Here is a 16,275-nt window from a genome sequence, read left to right as displayed (position 1 = left end):
GTGGTGTATCTACTTCATTCCTTTCGATTGCGGTAATAGACTAGGTTCATCATCGTATTCTAATTTCACGGACCTTGACCACCGGGAGGTCACACAATTCAATCGAGTTGGACAGTATCACTGTTTCATGCATTTGCTCAAAGTTTGTGGGGAAATTGAGTTAAGCTGCACACCTTCTACATCACTGCAGTAGATAGGACCAAATGACACCAGAACGGCCCATTGCGTACAAAACTACCTATCTAGGGTTGAAGGGTTGTGTTTACTTGGGGGGAGGTTGTTTCAACGGACCTAAAAAATCAACTTCTTTGCAACAACATATAGAACGTTTAGTAGAAGGAAAAGTCAGAAGAAAGCGTTAGTCTTGCTCTGCGCCTTCAATCTAATAGTTTTCAAAGAACTCCAAATAAACAGTTCACTAACACATTAGAACTTCCAATCAAACGGATGGCCACTGCAGCTGAAATAATACACTGCCATGCATGTTTCTCTGAAAGAATATGGCGGCATATCCTTAGGCACTATTACCAGAAGACACTGTCCAATTCCTGATCATAAGGGGAAAAGGGTGCTTTGTATCAGATTTATAGAACACATGCCATCTCAAAGGAGGGTGTGATGCCGAGGCAGCCTTAGCTATATGCATAACCTGCCCGGGTTTAATCCCAACATCAATAAGGTACATCTCATAGTTATTTAGAAATCTCTGTATTCTGGACCCAACTCTTCCAAGAAGTTCAAATCTCAATCCCATCCCCTCTCGCTATCACCGTGCGGCAAGAACAAAGTGATTTTCTCTGAAACAATCTCAAAACAACACTTCTACAGTCATTTCCGCATGCCAAACAGAAGAACAACACTATGTTCCATCTCCCTTGTGGATGGAAGTATCCAAAACTTCCTAGTAAAACCTCTTACCGTGTCCTCCATGGAGATTGATTTGCAAACATCAAAATACCACATCAAATGAAATCTTCAAACAATAGAACGTGATTGATATCATTAGTTTCCTCTTATTATGCAAAAGAGATAGTCCAACGGCATAATCCTTCTCGTAAATCATAAATTCCTCTCATTACTAAAGGAAAGCCTGTCCAACTCTATAATCCTAAATCAAAAAAGATAAGAAAAGATGACCAAGTGCTAATTCACCGCACCAACAAGTAAACATGGAATGTACAACAGACACATACAACCCATAGTCTTAATACAAACACAATTGCAGCGAAAGTACACAAAGAGGACGTAGGGAATATAACAGATGCCGCAACATTATGCCAAAGAAGAGCATTGCAGCATAAATCACAGCAATAATAATACTTAAGTTCATGAAATGTACATTATTCGTGTATCCAGTAGGGGTACTACTAGAAACTTTTGAGATGTACGGAGACATTTTACCTGCATCGATTTGCAACTCTAAAGAAACCATAAAATGATCTTTCTTCTGTGCTCCCCCTTCCGAATCATTCATCAAAAATAACCTCAATGAACTTCTTTGAAGCCCACGACCTGGAAACATCTGAAAGCTTGCTTTCTTCAACACATATTTGCCTCAACCGCACACAATTCAAAACAAATAACTCAACAGCCTCTGCCTCGATCCCATCACAACTCACTAGATCTACAGTCTCCAACTGCTCACAACTCTTAAAACATTGAAACCACAGATGCATTTGTCAATCCTTCACACCCCCTCACGTTCAATTCCCTCAAACAATTCAACGACGCAAGCATCAATATAAACTCTTCATCCGCCAACTTGTAACTATAAGACAAGTCCAACTTCCTCAAATTTCTAAAACTCTGTCCTAAAGTGGTCAACAACCCAGGTTCCATGTTGCAATATATCAAAGCCAATTCTTCAAGCTTATTACTATTACTCATGGCTAACGCCATAGTCGTTAGCCCTTCATGCGAAACAAGAAGACAATTTTCTAACCGAAGAAACAACAAGCCACTGAACTTCTCAGCCACGGCCAATAAGTGATTGTCTTGGAGGTCATGAGGTAAATATAGATCTAGTTTTTGCAAATTACAACTGCTGTGAGTAATGAATTGCAGCAACCCCTCTCTGTAACCGTAGTCGCGAGAGCGGATTAACAGGGAGTTCAGAGACGTACAACTCTCTACCAATCTCGTTAAAATAAAATTACCTATTAGGGAGAATCTGCCCTATGCCTCTGTGAGAAAAAGGTGCTTTGCAAAAGGAATAGAAAACCGCATACTATCTGAAAGAGTAAAAATGGTGCTGGGGTAGTCTTAGCCATGCATAAGGGGCCCGGGTTGAATTCTAGGATAACCAGGTAGATTTGATTGTTATTTATGAGCCTCCCACTCACTATCAAGGTACCAAATCAACGAAATCAATCTCTAAATAGAACTGCTACAACTATTTCTACACCACCAAATAGAATACCAATGTTGTTTTCCGTCTCCCTTGTGAATGTAAGTATCTAATGCCTTGTTTGGATTCAAACTTGAAAAAAAAAAAAAAAATCCAACACAAAAAACACTCATTACCCCTACTCAAAAAACACTCATTACCCCTACTTCCAATCATTACTCACATTTCTCTCTCCTCTCTCCAATCATTATTCTAATTTCTCTATCTATCTATCTCCACTCATTACCTTTATCTCCAATTATTACCCTAATTTCTCTCTCCACTCATTACTTAAAAACCAAACTCAAAATTTTCAAAAACTCATCCAAACAAGGCATAAAACTTCCTAGTAAAACCCTCTTACCATGTCCCCCTTAATTAGAGCTAGATTTGCAAACAACATCAAAACACCCCACAACATGAAATTGGGGAACGATGGCAAACGATGGTCACAGACTCACAATAAACTTCCTGTCATCATGCAGAGCAGCTAAACGAACGGCATAATCCTTATTTGAAAAGATAAAGATTTGCTACTATACAGCTTCAAGAAAAAGATAACTGCATGTTCTGAGACACTAATTCAATAGTTAATCTTCACTAAGTATTCACGGAGAAAATGAAAATAAAGGCAAACTGGCCAATATAACAATTGTGACAAAACAGCAGTGGTACAGCAGCACTAATCATATCAAAGAAAGGAACAACAAATTACTTCATGCAATGAGAAAAAATAAATATATAAGCACCCATATCGGCTGAGCAAAGAAGGCTAAGACCACCATCAATATCCCCAAAACAATTCCATAGTTGCATAAAAAAACCCAGTAAAATGGACTAGCTAGAACTAGAACATAATGAAAAGCATCACTTCCTCTCATGACTAAAGGACTAAACTTGTCCAACGCTATAATCCTTAGTCAAAAGAGACAAGGAATGATGAGAAAATGCTACTTTGCCACTCCAACATAGATACGTGCACATTCTAAGTTATAACAGACACAACCCCCCGTCTTAAAACAAGAAGAAATTGAAGCAAATGTAACCAAAGATGACCGGGGGAATAACACAACAGCCCTAATATTATGTTAAAGAAGAGCACTGCAGCATAAATCACGAAATCTAAATCATTGGAGAATCCAGTTTTGGTACATTCATATTAGAAGCATTTTCAATTTTACCAATGAAAATGTAAAGAGAAAAATACCTGCATCGATCCGCAACCTCTAAAGAAAAAGAAATGGCCCTTCTTCAACATTAAATAGCAACAACCGCAATGAATTTCTTCGAAGACCAAGACCTGGAAACATCTGAAACCTTGCTATCTTCAACATGTAGCGCTCTCAACCGCAGACAATTCAAAACAAATAACTCAACAGCCTCTGCCCCAATCCCAGGACAATTCATTATATCTACAAACTCCAACTGCTTACAGCTCTTAAACATCGAAACCAAGGATGCATTTGTCAATCCTTCACACCCCCTCACCTTCAAGTCCCTCAAACAATTACACGACGCAAGCATCGATATAAACTCTTCATCCACCAACATTTCATTATAAGACAAGTCCAACTTCCTCAAATTTCTAACACTTTGTCCTAAAGTGGTCAACAACCCAGGTTCCACTTTGCAATTTATCAATGCCAATTCTTCAAGCTTATTACTCATTGCCAACACCATAGTCCTAAGCCCTTCAGCAGTAACAACATAACAACTACATAACCGAAGAGACAACAAACCCCTGAACTTCTCAGCCACGAACAATAAGTGATTGTCTTCTAGGTCAAGAGGTAAACGTAAATCGAGTTTTTGCAAATTACAACGGCTCTGAGTAATGAAATGAAACAAACCGTCTACACTACCTTCGACTTTGTCGTGGATTAACAGAGAGTTCAGAGATGTACAATTCGCTACCAATCTCATTAAAATGTCATTAACTATCGAACCACACCACCTCAATATCACTTCTTGGAGGCCGTTGAAGCAATTAACAAACGATGAAACCGACGAATCATCACCGATTCCTTGGCAGCGATACAGCTCCAGTCTCTTAAGATTTTTGCAACTTTTCCACAGCGAATCAAAACCGTAATCGCCGCTTTGAATCCCATCCAAAACTAGGGTTCTTAGTTTCAGCTCAGCGTTGAAGTTACGTTTCGAAGTATCGGCTTGTTCGACTTCGCCCGGGACGGAGTTGAAAACAACGGTGAGTTTTTCAAGAGAGGGTAAGAAGACAAGCCAGTGGAAAGAGATGGGTCTAGATAGGGAGATGCTGAGGGAGTCGAGGTGAGGGCATGAGGTAGAGAGAGAAAGCAGAGGGAAGAGAGAGACTGGTGGCCCATGTTCGAGATGGAGACCTGTCAGCTTGGGACAGGACGAGGCGACCGAGAGGAGGATCCGATCGGAAAAATTCGAGAAGTCGACGTCGTTGTGGCCGCGGTCGATGACGATAAAGAGGAAGGAGAGGCGAGGGAAGTGAGAGAGGAAAGAGGAGATACCGTTGTCAGGGGAGAGGCGGAGAAAGAGGTTGAACTTGGAGGAGCGGTAGAGGCGGAGCCACCGCTTGGAGACGAGGGAGACGACGGCGATGGAGGGGGCGAAAAAGGGACCCCAAGGGAGGCGGTTGAGAACTTCTTCTAGGAGCTCGTCGCAGAGGATACTGTCCATCTCTCTCTCCCTCTCTTCGGGTTTTGTTAAGAAACTCTTGTGTTGAGAGGTGAGAAGTGTGCATTGTAGATCCACAGAGACAAAACTATTATCCAAACGGACCAAACCCTATGTTCCATTTTTTCAGTTTGTTCAAACCTCAGTCAGATTTCGGGAAGAGAAACCTTGAGAGAGGAGCTGAAGCCATCTCTCTCTCTCTCTCTCTCTCTCTCTGGGTAATACCGTAGATTTTCTTTTTCCGAATCTTTTTTGGATAAATTTTTTTAGTACGTATCATTAATGTTCTTTATTAATGGTGGTAATGTAGAGAGAGAAATAACTGTAATAAGAAATGCTCCTCTATTTATTTTTTTACAAAATGACGATGACAAGAAACCCATACAACACTGGTTATAAAGGCTAGTAGGCTCCGTTTCAGAACACCTTCTTTAAAAAATAAGTATTTATTTTATATTTTTAAATTTAAAAATAATATAAATGAAAAATATTTTTTTAATTTTTTTTGCACTGTATTAAAGATTTCAATGAGATCTATCAAACAAGATCCATATTGATAGAAAAATTATTTGCGTAAGCACATAATTTTTGAGCTTGAAATTACCTTCTTAAAAAATAAGTACTTATTTCATATTTTTAAATTCAAAAATAATATAAATGAAAAAAAAAATTTAAATTTTTTTTGCACTGTATTAAAGATCTCAATGAGATCTATCAAACAAGATCCAAATTGATAGAAAAATTATTTGCGTAAGCACATAATTTTTAAGTTTGAAATTGCCTTTTTAAAAAATAAGTACTTATTTTTTTTTTCGGAACGGAGCTAAGGCTAGAACAAAAGTAGTTGAATGTCAAATCTCAAATTCGAGACGTTGACGAATTTGAAACAAACACCCAAATAAATAGACCAGCTTACAGGTTGAATGAGTGCGTGTATGATGTGTTTTTAATTTTTACAATTTTTTTCTATGCACTAGATTCTAGTGACTAGAAAGTGTGTGTGTATATATATAAAGTATACTCCTAAAAGTAACGAGCATTCAAGAAGGTAATCATGGGTAGCAAAATGAGCCGACAATGGATCGTTCATAGTTACAATATTTAAGAATTTTTTTTTAGCATGTTCAGTGCCGGATGAATATATCTCACATGGTGTCCATTTGGCACATTCGGACCGTCTAATGTACTTTTGGACGGCCCAGATTATGCTTTGTTTAGATTGATGTTTAAAAAAAATTGAAAAATAGTAAAAGTAATAAGTGGAAAGAGATAGATGGAGAATGTTGGGAGTAGGAAAAATTTAGAAAGAATGTAGAAGAAATTTTTTTAAAAATACTTTTTGAATCCTAAAGAGAACAAGGCATAAATTTCTCTCTTTCCTCTACTAAGAATTACAATATATAATTAAGAGATACTACTTCAAGTATGAGAAATTCCGCAACAATCAATCAGTCGCATTAGGCACCAAATCACGAAAATAACCTCCTACTAGGGAAGAGTGAAATTAACAAAAGGAGAACTCGGTGCGCCGAGATTTGCCTTATGAGGCCTCTCAGATGCATACACACATTCACATTACAGGTCATCCAAAATTCAAAATAAGAGCTACCAGAAAGGAATGAAAAAGGAGGAAGAGAGCGAGACTTGACATGGAATTGATGATGATCTTAGCAAGGTGATCGATCATCATCGAGAGAGTTAGGAGAAGGGCCGGGATCACATTAGGCTTGTTCGTTTTGGGTCTCGAAACCCCCACGCACAATTCCTTATAAATTTTCTCTATCTTTCTACTCATTACTCTCATAAACCTCCCTCAAAACCCAAACCGAACAGAGCAATTCTATGTGTGTTCCACCACCACCATCCATCCCTCCTTGATTACTGCATAAACAAAAGGAATCCCAAAGACCAGTAGCCTTGATTACTGCATATAATCCATCCATCCCTCCTTCAGCTGATCACGACCAGTACTGCTGCTGTGATGGTCAGCTCCACCACCACCACAACAAAACTCCTCATGCAGTACTACTCTCATCATCCATCAACAAAAACAATTAAACACAATTTAAAAGGAAACACAAGCGCGCTTGTGCGCTAACTGTCACACCCCACCCCGGGCTAGCACTCAAATGAGCCCAAACCGACGTGAGGGTGCAACATCAACCATCAACCCATTCCTATAACTCAAGTTCTAGCAACTAAATTAACCAACAACCATTTTATTGATAAAGCAAAACTTAAACGTTCTTACAAACACAGCGAAAGTTTTAAGAAAACATTAAACTATACAATGAACCAAATATAAACATCGGCTACACTACATCCCTATCTAAAAAATTTTGCCAAACTAGTCCAACCTTCCCGACATGCTACCCTAAGCGAGCGTACAACCCCACGACGATCAGCAGTGGATATCTACAACGCCTGCAAAACTGGATTCCAAAAGGAGTGTTTATGAGACATGGATGCAATCCATATTCAAAGGTACAGCTAAAAGATATTCTCAACTTGTAACAGTTTATCGAGAAATAAAAAGTAACACCAGACAAGCAGCCAATAATTTAAGGCATAAGCCTTTTGGCATTAAGCCAATCACCGGGCACACAGCCAATAGTTTAAGGCATAAAGCCAATCACCGGGCACACAGCCAATAATTTAAGGCATAAAAGCCTTTTGGCATAAAGCCAATCACCGGGCACTAAGCCAACATTCAAGTTCAATTCAATATAGAACAACATCTATGAATCAAACACTCACCTCGTACTCCAAAAGAAAGTACAACTATGGTTTCGGTGCTCCTTGATTCACCGACTCGTCACCTATCCACAAGCCAAACATTTTAGTATAGAAATACTTTTAAGGCTTTAACAAATGCATTAACAATATCCTGCCTCAGTTCAACAATACAATACAACGTCTAATTTAGTCAAATTCGGTGCCCAACTCTTATTTTCTGCAATTATAAACACCTATCGCTGTTCTTTAAAACATGTTTACAGTAATACAATAACTCCAGCCGCCAATACACAATTACAGCACCTATACTTCATATTTTTCAACTTCCAAAACAGTTCCAGCACGTTCCAAAAACAGTTTCAGCATGTAGCACGTGGTTCCTACACTTTCAGCAATTCTATGTTGAAAATACCAAAATTCAGCCAGACAATCTATTGTATTTTGGCCATACTTTTCTATAGGTTCAAAAGAGTACTACAAGACCACCACCGCTAGCAAGAAGACTTTTAGTACATCAATCTAGATATAAAATTTGCTCAAATTGGACTCCGGAAGACTAAGATATGCTCAATTGAAATTACATAACAAGAAACACGAAATTACGATTTCAACAGGACAGTCTACGATCGAAAGCTCATTAAAAATCACATACTCAATCTTTTTCAATAATTCCAACACTAAAACATCACCAATTGATCAATGTTTAAGACTCATAAAAACCCATAGTCATTAAGCATGTTCAACTATGATAAAATTGATGAACAGCACAGCTCCAAAAGCTGCCCAGAATTCCAGAATCTCCAAAACCTAAACTTTAATTCAAAAACTGCTATAATCTAGAAAGAGTCACGGCACAACCCATACATATACAGAAAGATATACGAGTCTAGTTTCGGAATCAAAAAATGGTGCGTAAAACTGATACCCGAGCTAAAAGTTATGCCCGTTTTTCCAACACGTGTCTGTGCTGTCTGCACAGACGCGAATCAGACACCAGTTCGGTTCACGATTTTTATTTTTTTCCACATTGCTCAGAAAATTCTGAAATTTTTACAGCATAAACTAAACTCACAGAGGCATCTACAGTAAAATTATCAGAAAATAACATGATAGGAACGTCGATGAGAAAAATTCGTCAAAACAGGACAGATTATTAACTTGTTCAAACATAGTTATGCATGCTCATCATATACACGAATTTTCTAAAATAAAAACTCAATTTCAACCTCAAAAACCCTCTCCCATGGCTTCAATTCAGAGCATATTAGATGCAGAACAAAAACCTAGCATGAGAAATAGGAAATTCCAGCATTTAAGAAGATGAAAATTACCTAATTGAGCTTCAATCAACCTAACCCTAATTTTCTTCTTCTTTTCCCCTTCTTCTTCCTCCTCTTCTCCACGCTGCTCTCTCTCTCTCTCTCTCTCTCTCTAACGTAGAAATCAGAACTTCCTTTGGGTTTGTTCTCTTTCTTTTTTTTTTTTTTTATTAATGAAACACACTCACAAACAACACACGGCACACATGCACAACTTCTTAAAAAAAATGCACTTTAGCCCTTAAGTTATTAAATATAACATTTAAGCACCTCAATTAAAAAGAATGTTATACTAACACTGAGTCTATTACCATAAAACTGCAATTGATTTGTTCGTAGTTATCGGTATCAGAACTTTATCCTAGTGGATCCAGCAGCCAGCCCCAAAGGAGTTTCTCGTGACAAAGAAAACGAATACTAGCTCGTACCATGATACAGGATTTAACTTAATCTGAATCTCCGAAACCTATTGGCAAATTTCGATTGCCATAATCTTCAGGCAGACTTAAACCAGCACCATTTCACATTCACAGTATATGCAGCCTTTGCAAATTAAGAACGTTGTGTAATTAAGTTTTTGTTTTTTCAAGAACTCTGCGTTCCAAAACACTAGCTACATGATCCAAGGTTTCACCCACTCCAAATTAACCTCCAGTATTGTCGGTATAACTATTACACCAATCACTAGACCAAAAGAAAAAAGCTTCTCTAGCTTGCGTAGATTCCACCCCCCCCACCCGCTTCCCTCTCCTATCATAGACAAAACATTCAATCTTCAGTTCTCCAAGGCTACGAGAGGACAATAGCTACTTTCCATCTTCAGCTTCATTTAAACCAATCTTTAGGAAACATCCTAAGACGCTGGTAAACGCCTTACAGCATTCATACAATCAACTTCGTGGCTATATTGTCTTTTCACCCTTTTAAGTAGATCAGCAGAAAATCAAAGGTTGGAGCGCTTCAAGTAAACTAATATACCAATGCCTGTCAAAGCAACTGCGCCAGCGAAAATCCCAGAGCGGAGAGTCAGCCAACCAGTTTCCTCAGCGCTGGTACGACATGATTCTGGTCTTGTCTTTTGTTGACTTGAATCAGAAAAATCCAAATGCAATCTCAAAAGCGGCAAAAAAAGAAAAAGAAAAGGGGGGTGTCCTAAGAAAACAGAGAGATTCTACAATCACTAGTGAGATAATTCCGCGCTGAGTCCTAATAAAAAAGTCACTAATCCATTTTGATCAGGAAAAGCTACTAATCCGTTTTCTACCATTGGTGGATCCATTATATTGAAGTTTGGATAAAAATTGTCCTTGAAGTAATTTGAAAAGAAATACTTTGTTATCCCCAGCAGAATCCTTGTGAAATCACAAAGGTATAACGCAAAGAAACAATTCTCGTAACTTTGCAGAAAGGAAGAGAGTCTAAACATGAGAAGACAATAATAGAAAGGGAAAAAAAAAAAAAGAGATGAAACAAGCCACCTTTGTGGCAAACGAATAGAGAAACTTAAAGTATGGTCTAAAATAGCACATCCACATTCAAGGAAATTAGCTAATCAATCCTCTTGACAAAGAGAATTAAAACAGCTTATGTACCAAGGAGCAAACCAGCACTAAATTCAGCAAACAACAGACAAGACATACCTATGTTACCAGGAACGAAGATTGTTCTGTTACGAGGAACGGGAATGGAAACCCGGTACGCCACATGCTTAAATTGTGGTACGCTAGCGGTAGACTTCCATAGATAACAAAACTAGAACTTACTCTTCCAAGCGATTAATATCCAGTGCAACTAAACATTGTCAAATTATTCATACAAAACACATTTCTAGGTATTAGATTGTTAACCACCAACTCATCTAAAAGCTTAAGCTTTTAAGCTTTTAGAGAGAGGGGCAACTTTATTATTTATATTCTCAACACTAGGAGTATAAAGATTGAACTTTATACACTTTCACCCACCAAAATTCCATTCTCTCTATTTTCACCATTATAGGTTTACATTTTGGGGAAAACTAAGGGGATCGCACTGGATCGCTAAATTTACCGTTTTGGAACAGCAGTGTACCATGTTTTGGAACGTTCGTACCAATACGTAATTCGCTAGGGTAATAGAGTTCCCTGGTAACATAGAGACATACAAAGCACTGAAATTTTAGTGGACCATAATGGCAAATGCACAAGAACAAACATGTATAGAGGAGTGTAAATGGAAGTACTGAAAGTCTGAAACAGTTGTGGTGATTTATAGTCCTTCGTGTCATATTAGCAAGCATAGTAGCTCTTGTTACAAAAAAGAGGGACTAACCATTAGAAAAAGCCAGCTATTTGAGTTTAACAGCACGATATTAAAAAAAATATTTTAAGTTTTAACCTGATTAGTGCTCGTTTTAGTATGCTCACTGAGCTCGAGTTCGGGTGATTCAAAAGTTACTTCTGAAGAAGCTGATGAATATTTTCCTGTCTCTGTTAATGGATCTTCATTGGCTTTATCTTCAGTTACAGCAGGTTTAATGCCGCTGATGTTGTATTCAAGAACTTTGACACCACGTGAAGGATATTCTCGTGGTTTCAGCTGGATGCGATACTCATTTTCCAAGGCCAACTTTGGGAAGACAGTAATGACATTTTGGTCTTTCTGCTAAAAAGAACATTTATCTCATAAGTAGTTCATCTCATAAGTAGTAAGTAAGCAAACTTACAGAATAAAAATTTACCTCTGCAGCAAATTTCATGAGTTTTTTTCCATCAACTAAGAAATATTCTTCAGCATAGTCCTCAAACATTGTTGCAGTCATTGAACCAGAAGCATCGGTCAATAGAACTTCAAATTTCACACTGCAATTATTTTTGCAATGTTAATTGGGGCATATTAGCAAAATACTTTTCAATGAGAAATACTTCTAACCTTGGTTTTGCCATAACTTTTTTTCTGTTGCAATTGAAACAATCAAATATCACTTCATCTCTTGCACTGATGGATTTTCGACAGTTGGGGCAGGCCATGCGCCAGAAGTTTTGGTTCAATGATACAATTGATATCTTGCCTTGGATCCAATACATTTTCTTCTCAACCTGCGGCATTATCCAAATTAGTTTAGAATACATTACAGAGAGCTATATATATTTATATACGAAACTTGTTTACTCACCATTTCTGGTGTCTTTGGAACATCTGGGATGCATATAATATCCTTATCATTTGGATTTGGTACCATTCGAAGGATTGGTTTAGCCAAGAATTCATCACAAAGCTGCTCAACAGTTTCTTTGTTTGCAGTGCACCTATATCTCAAGCTTTATTAGACTACCACTATTTGGAATATCCATATTATATATGGCGAAGAGTCATACCAAGCTTTCAGCGTATGTGCAGCCATTGTGTCTGGATCTATGACAAAACAACTTCCTGGTCGAGTTGACAATGAATGACCTGCAATAAATAATTTGGTTTAATGTTCTTTTTCGTAGTTATTTTGTATTTTAACCAAATTCAGTGATTCCAAGTCAAACCATTGTATGTATTAACTCTGAGACGAATTCCAATCAATACTGGATATGGGCTGGTATCTTGTAACAACTGTCCTTCTCTTGTTATGAAATCATCCCAAAAGGTCAAGATAATTGGCTTCAACCTATGGTACAAAATGAGCTTTCATAGCACTTAATTTGTCCAATAATTTTGAAATAAATTATCTAAAACTTTGAGTACTCTTACTCTTGATTAATGAGAATAATTTCTTGTGCTATTGGATTTCCAGGTTTACTAAGAACCTTGGGAGGTTGGACTCGTGCAACAGCTGCTAATATATCTGTTGAAGAGAAATAAATAGCTAATGTAATGATGATTGAGTGTATGTTATCAATAAGATTTCTCACTATGAAGTAAGAAATACCAATAGTTGTTTGTCCACCAGCATGCTGTTCAAACTGTTCAAATGGTACGAAATCAAGATTGAGAAGATTTTCATGAGATAGAGATTCATCAACAGTTTGAATCAATGTTCTGGCATTGATTGTCCATTGCCACTCAAAGTTATTGAGACGATACTTCGGCAAAACATATTTGACGCCTGCATTAGAAATTAGATATGTGTTGTAAAATTGCAGAGTGTCTTCCAATTTCTCAATATCATCTTCAATGATTGTTGCTTGGACTCTGCTTCCCTGAATAAGTGGTACCAATTGTATGAAAATTATGAGGTCTATGTCAGTTAGTTTATTGCAGATTTGTAAACAAATTAAACAATTCATACTACATGCAATGTTTGAACATGAAGAGATGTCTTCTTTTTTTTCTTACCTCTGCATCAGCTAAGATCAACTTTTGAAGCTTGACTGGGCTATGTGGACTTGGGTTCCATTTTTCAAGGACCTTGACTTTGGCTGTCCAATTTCTTGTGCTACTATTGATATTCTTGATTGGAGTGAGCTGCGTTTCCATCCTGGAAAATATAATTATTTTAGGTAAAAATTATGCAAGTTGTTACATTAGAAGCTAATTATAAAAAGGTAGCAATCTTACAAGTTAATGACACTTTGCAAGTGTTAACAATTCTTGATACGCAACATTTCTTGTCCGATAATCGGGGATACCATGATTTCCCTTTCCTATTTCAATCAAGATTTTCACAGTAGCAACAGCTTTTGCTAGTGACAAAGCAACATACAATTGACCATGAGAGAACACAAATTCTCTTCAATATATGCCAACATTTTGTAAACTTTTGGATTTACCTCATTGTCATTGCAAAGCACAACTTCATTGGGAATTGTTTTTGCATGAACTGAACTGGATATTTCTCATTATCAGATGGCTACAATAGTCCCTTCCTATCTCACCCACTACGATTTCTGCAAACGACATGGTTCTGAGAATCTTGACATATTAAACGTGTGCCATCAGTGGCGTAGTTAGGAATTAACAATAGTGGGACACCTTTCAAACACGTTTCAACCCAAAAAATTTCCTAATAAGCAATGCCAAAATAATGAAAGAACGTTTGTATTAAAAACAGCCAACATGTTTACTAGGAAAAGGTAAAAGCTAACATATTTACTAAGACAAGGTAGTAATTACATAGATTACCAATTATTTTCAGGTGTATCGAATCAGCCTTGGCTGAGTTACTGAAACGGGTCTTAAGCAAATATGTCGCAACAGTCGAAGTCGTGGCCAGAAATTTAGACTCCCGGTGACCGTTCTTTGTCTTTTGACAAAAAAAAGAAGACAGTACTCATTAGTCATTACCATATACTACTTACATATGCAAAAGTACTAGATGTATATTGATGACATATTTGCGCACAAAATTAACAAAAGACATACATGACTTAGACGTACAGAAAAAACAGAAAATTGGGCTCCCGTCCAAAAGAAGTGGTGCAATAGGACGCTTAGCCCAAGCTAAGTACACGCAAGGTGAACAGAACGAGAGGAGAAAGGGGGGACAAGGAAGAAGAAGGAGCAGAGGAGAAGAGATAGAGGGCAGAGAGGTGGGACGGCGGCGGCGGACAGTGGCCACGGCTGCCGCTCAACCTCCACACACTTTTCCCTTCTTTTTTTTTCTTTTCTTATTCATTGATGCTAAAAACAGAGAAAGCAGAGAGAGAGTTACCGGAGTGGTGGCTCGCTGGAGGAGGCGATAGCCGGTGGGAAATGTCTAATGTGGCAGGTGGATTACCCGAGGAAGAAGAATAAAAGGAAAAAGTTAGTACATTGGTGACCTTTATTTCTTTGATGATGACTTCTTCTTTTCTTTTCTTTTTCCTTTTACGATGCACTAGATGCATCTTTCCCATTATTGGAAGTACTGTTCGATAAAATAAAATAAAATGAATATGGTGGAAATAAGAAAGCACTTTCCTCAAACATTTCGGGTGTTTTCTCCCGTAGTGTGGAGTCGGTCCCTGTTCGTTCGCGATGTCCAGAAATAACCTTATCTGTTGGCATTTTTTTAATAATAAAAGGTATAGATTTAGACAAATAATCACACCTGTTTGTTTTATTATAATTATACAAAGTGCAGATTTCACATAGATAACTTTATCTCTTAGTATATTTTTGCGATACTAAAGAGTATAGATTTGAAAAGATAACTATATTTGTTGATTTTATTGCGATTATACTAAGGTTCCGTTCCGGAACTCGTTTTAAGTACTTATTTTTTAAGAAAGCAATTTCAAGCTTAAAAATAATATGTCTACGTAAATAATTTTCTTAGCAATATGAATCTTATTTAATAGGTCTTATTGAGAACTTTTTATACGGTGAAAAAAATATATAAATAAAAAATTTTATTTACATTATTTTTGAGTTTAAAAATATGAAATAAGTAGTTATTTTTTAAGAAGATGTTCTGAAACGGGGCTTAAGTATAAAAACAAAAAGATTTCAGAAAAAAGAGAGAGATATAAATGGAGAGGTGTTTTAGCTTGGTTCTACAAACAAAAAAAACACATATAAGATTATATGTGTGTTTTTTGTATCACACAAATAACGTAATATGTGTGTTATTTTGTTTTGTACAACGCATATAATGTTATTTGTGACAAAGTAAAACTAACCGATAAGGTTATTATCTGTTCGAGAAAAAAGTTTTGAGAAAAATTATCTATTTTCATAAATAACATATTTATAATCGCAATAAAACAACGACATATGCTTATATGTCCATACCTATAAAATCTGCTTTGTGTTACTTTATACTATGTACTTGTTTGTTTGTCTCACTTTTACCTTTAAAAAACACGAACAGCCATTCGGCCAACTACCAGCATTTCAAGATGAAAGCATATTCCTCTTCGGTAATTACCCTTCAAATCTTCTTAGTTTTTTACCTCTTACGGAATTGATTCATCCTAGTGAGGTTCTTGGGCTAACCAAACACAAAAATGTATGTTGTTCTAAAGAATGTTTCCAACCACGACTCATGCCAAATTTCACTATATAATCCAATGGAGTGTGCAAGATTGCATACTAGTTAGCGAAATATATTTACATGTTCGTTGTGTAATAACCCGTATGTTTCTGAAATAAACACCAAAATACACCGTATTTCATACACTTGCGGGCGCATTCTCTTCACATACAAATTTACATCTCCAAAAAAAAAACCTCCAAATAAATAATCCTCTAATGATCCTAAAATTTGTCCAAAATTTCTCTAAA

The 16,275-nt window shown here is 37.1% G+C and overlaps 4 protein-coding genes across 9 annotated transcripts in view; all 4 read right to left on the bottom strand.

Moving 5' to 3' along the window:
- Positions 1–5,283, bottom strand: part of LOC131298827 (F-box/LRR-repeat protein 4-like) — a 33,671-nt gene extending 28,388 nt beyond the window's left edge. For both annotated transcript variants that reach the window (XM_058324302.1, XM_058324303.1), the window contains exon 1: positions 3,594–5,283. In XM_058324302.1, coding sequence (XP_058180285.1) covers positions 3,644–5,053 — 1,410 coding nt within the window. In that variant the 5' untranslated portion in view covers positions 5,054–5,283 and the 3' untranslated portion in view covers positions 3,594–3,643. The remainder of the gene's footprint in view (positions 1–3,593) is intronic.
- On the bottom strand, positions 995–1,522 carry LOC131298831 (uncharacterized). The gene is made up of 2 exons (XM_058324310.1): positions 1,218–1,522; positions 995–1,108 (listed from the first exon to the last, which is right to left on the bottom strand). The coding sequence occupies exons 1-2, from the start codon at positions 1,520–1,522 to the stop codon at positions 1,060–1,062; spliced, it is 354 nt and encodes a 117-aa protein (XP_058180293.1). The 3' UTR covers positions 995–1,059.
- LOC131336349 (F-box/LRR-repeat protein 3-like) overlaps positions 1,252–16,275 on the bottom strand; it is a 30,422-nt gene continuing 15,398 nt past the window's right edge. The window contains exon 3 of the mRNA XM_058372136.1: positions 1,252–2,149. Within this exon, the coding sequence (XP_058228119.1) occupies positions 1,651–2,149 (499 nt within the window). The 3' untranslated portion in view covers positions 1,252–1,650. The remainder of the gene's footprint in view (positions 2,150–16,275) is intronic.
- On the bottom strand, positions 7,254–14,849 carry LOC131298828 (replication protein A 70 kDa DNA-binding subunit B-like). 5 transcript variants are annotated; one of them, XM_058324306.1, is made up of 13 exons: positions 14,723–14,785; positions 14,194–14,314; positions 13,408–13,549; positions 13,001–13,271; positions 12,823–12,916; positions 12,618–12,739; positions 12,459–12,537; positions 12,257–12,389; positions 12,013–12,179; positions 11,822–11,942; positions 9,118–11,745; positions 7,808–7,869; positions 7,254–7,482 (listed from the first exon to the last, which is right to left on the bottom strand). In XM_058324306.1, the coding sequence occupies exons 3-11, from the start codon at positions 13,546–13,548 to the stop codon at positions 11,467–11,469; spliced, it is 1,407 nt and encodes a 468-aa protein (XP_058180289.1). In that variant the 5' UTR covers position 13,549; positions 14,194–14,314; positions 14,723–14,785; the 3' UTR covers positions 7,254–7,482; positions 7,808–7,869; positions 9,118–11,466. The 5 variants fall into 5 exon arrangements, with proteins under 5 accessions (XP_058180289.1, XP_058180290.1, XP_058180287.1 ...); XM_058324307.1 differs by having other exon boundaries at positions 9,118–11,742; XM_058324304.1 differs by lacking the exon at positions 14,194–14,314 and having other exon boundaries at positions 14,723–14,849.

The sequence above is a fragment of the Rhododendron vialii genome, chromosome 8a (genome assembly GCF_030253575.1).
Source record: "Rhododendron vialii isolate Sample 1 chromosome 8a, ASM3025357v1".
Lineage (NCBI taxonomy): Eukaryota > Viridiplantae > Streptophyta > Magnoliopsida > Ericales > Ericaceae > Rhododendron > Rhododendron vialii.
The sequence above is the reverse complement of the archived record's forward strand: the minus strand, read 5'-3'. Positions and strand labels throughout refer to the sequence as shown.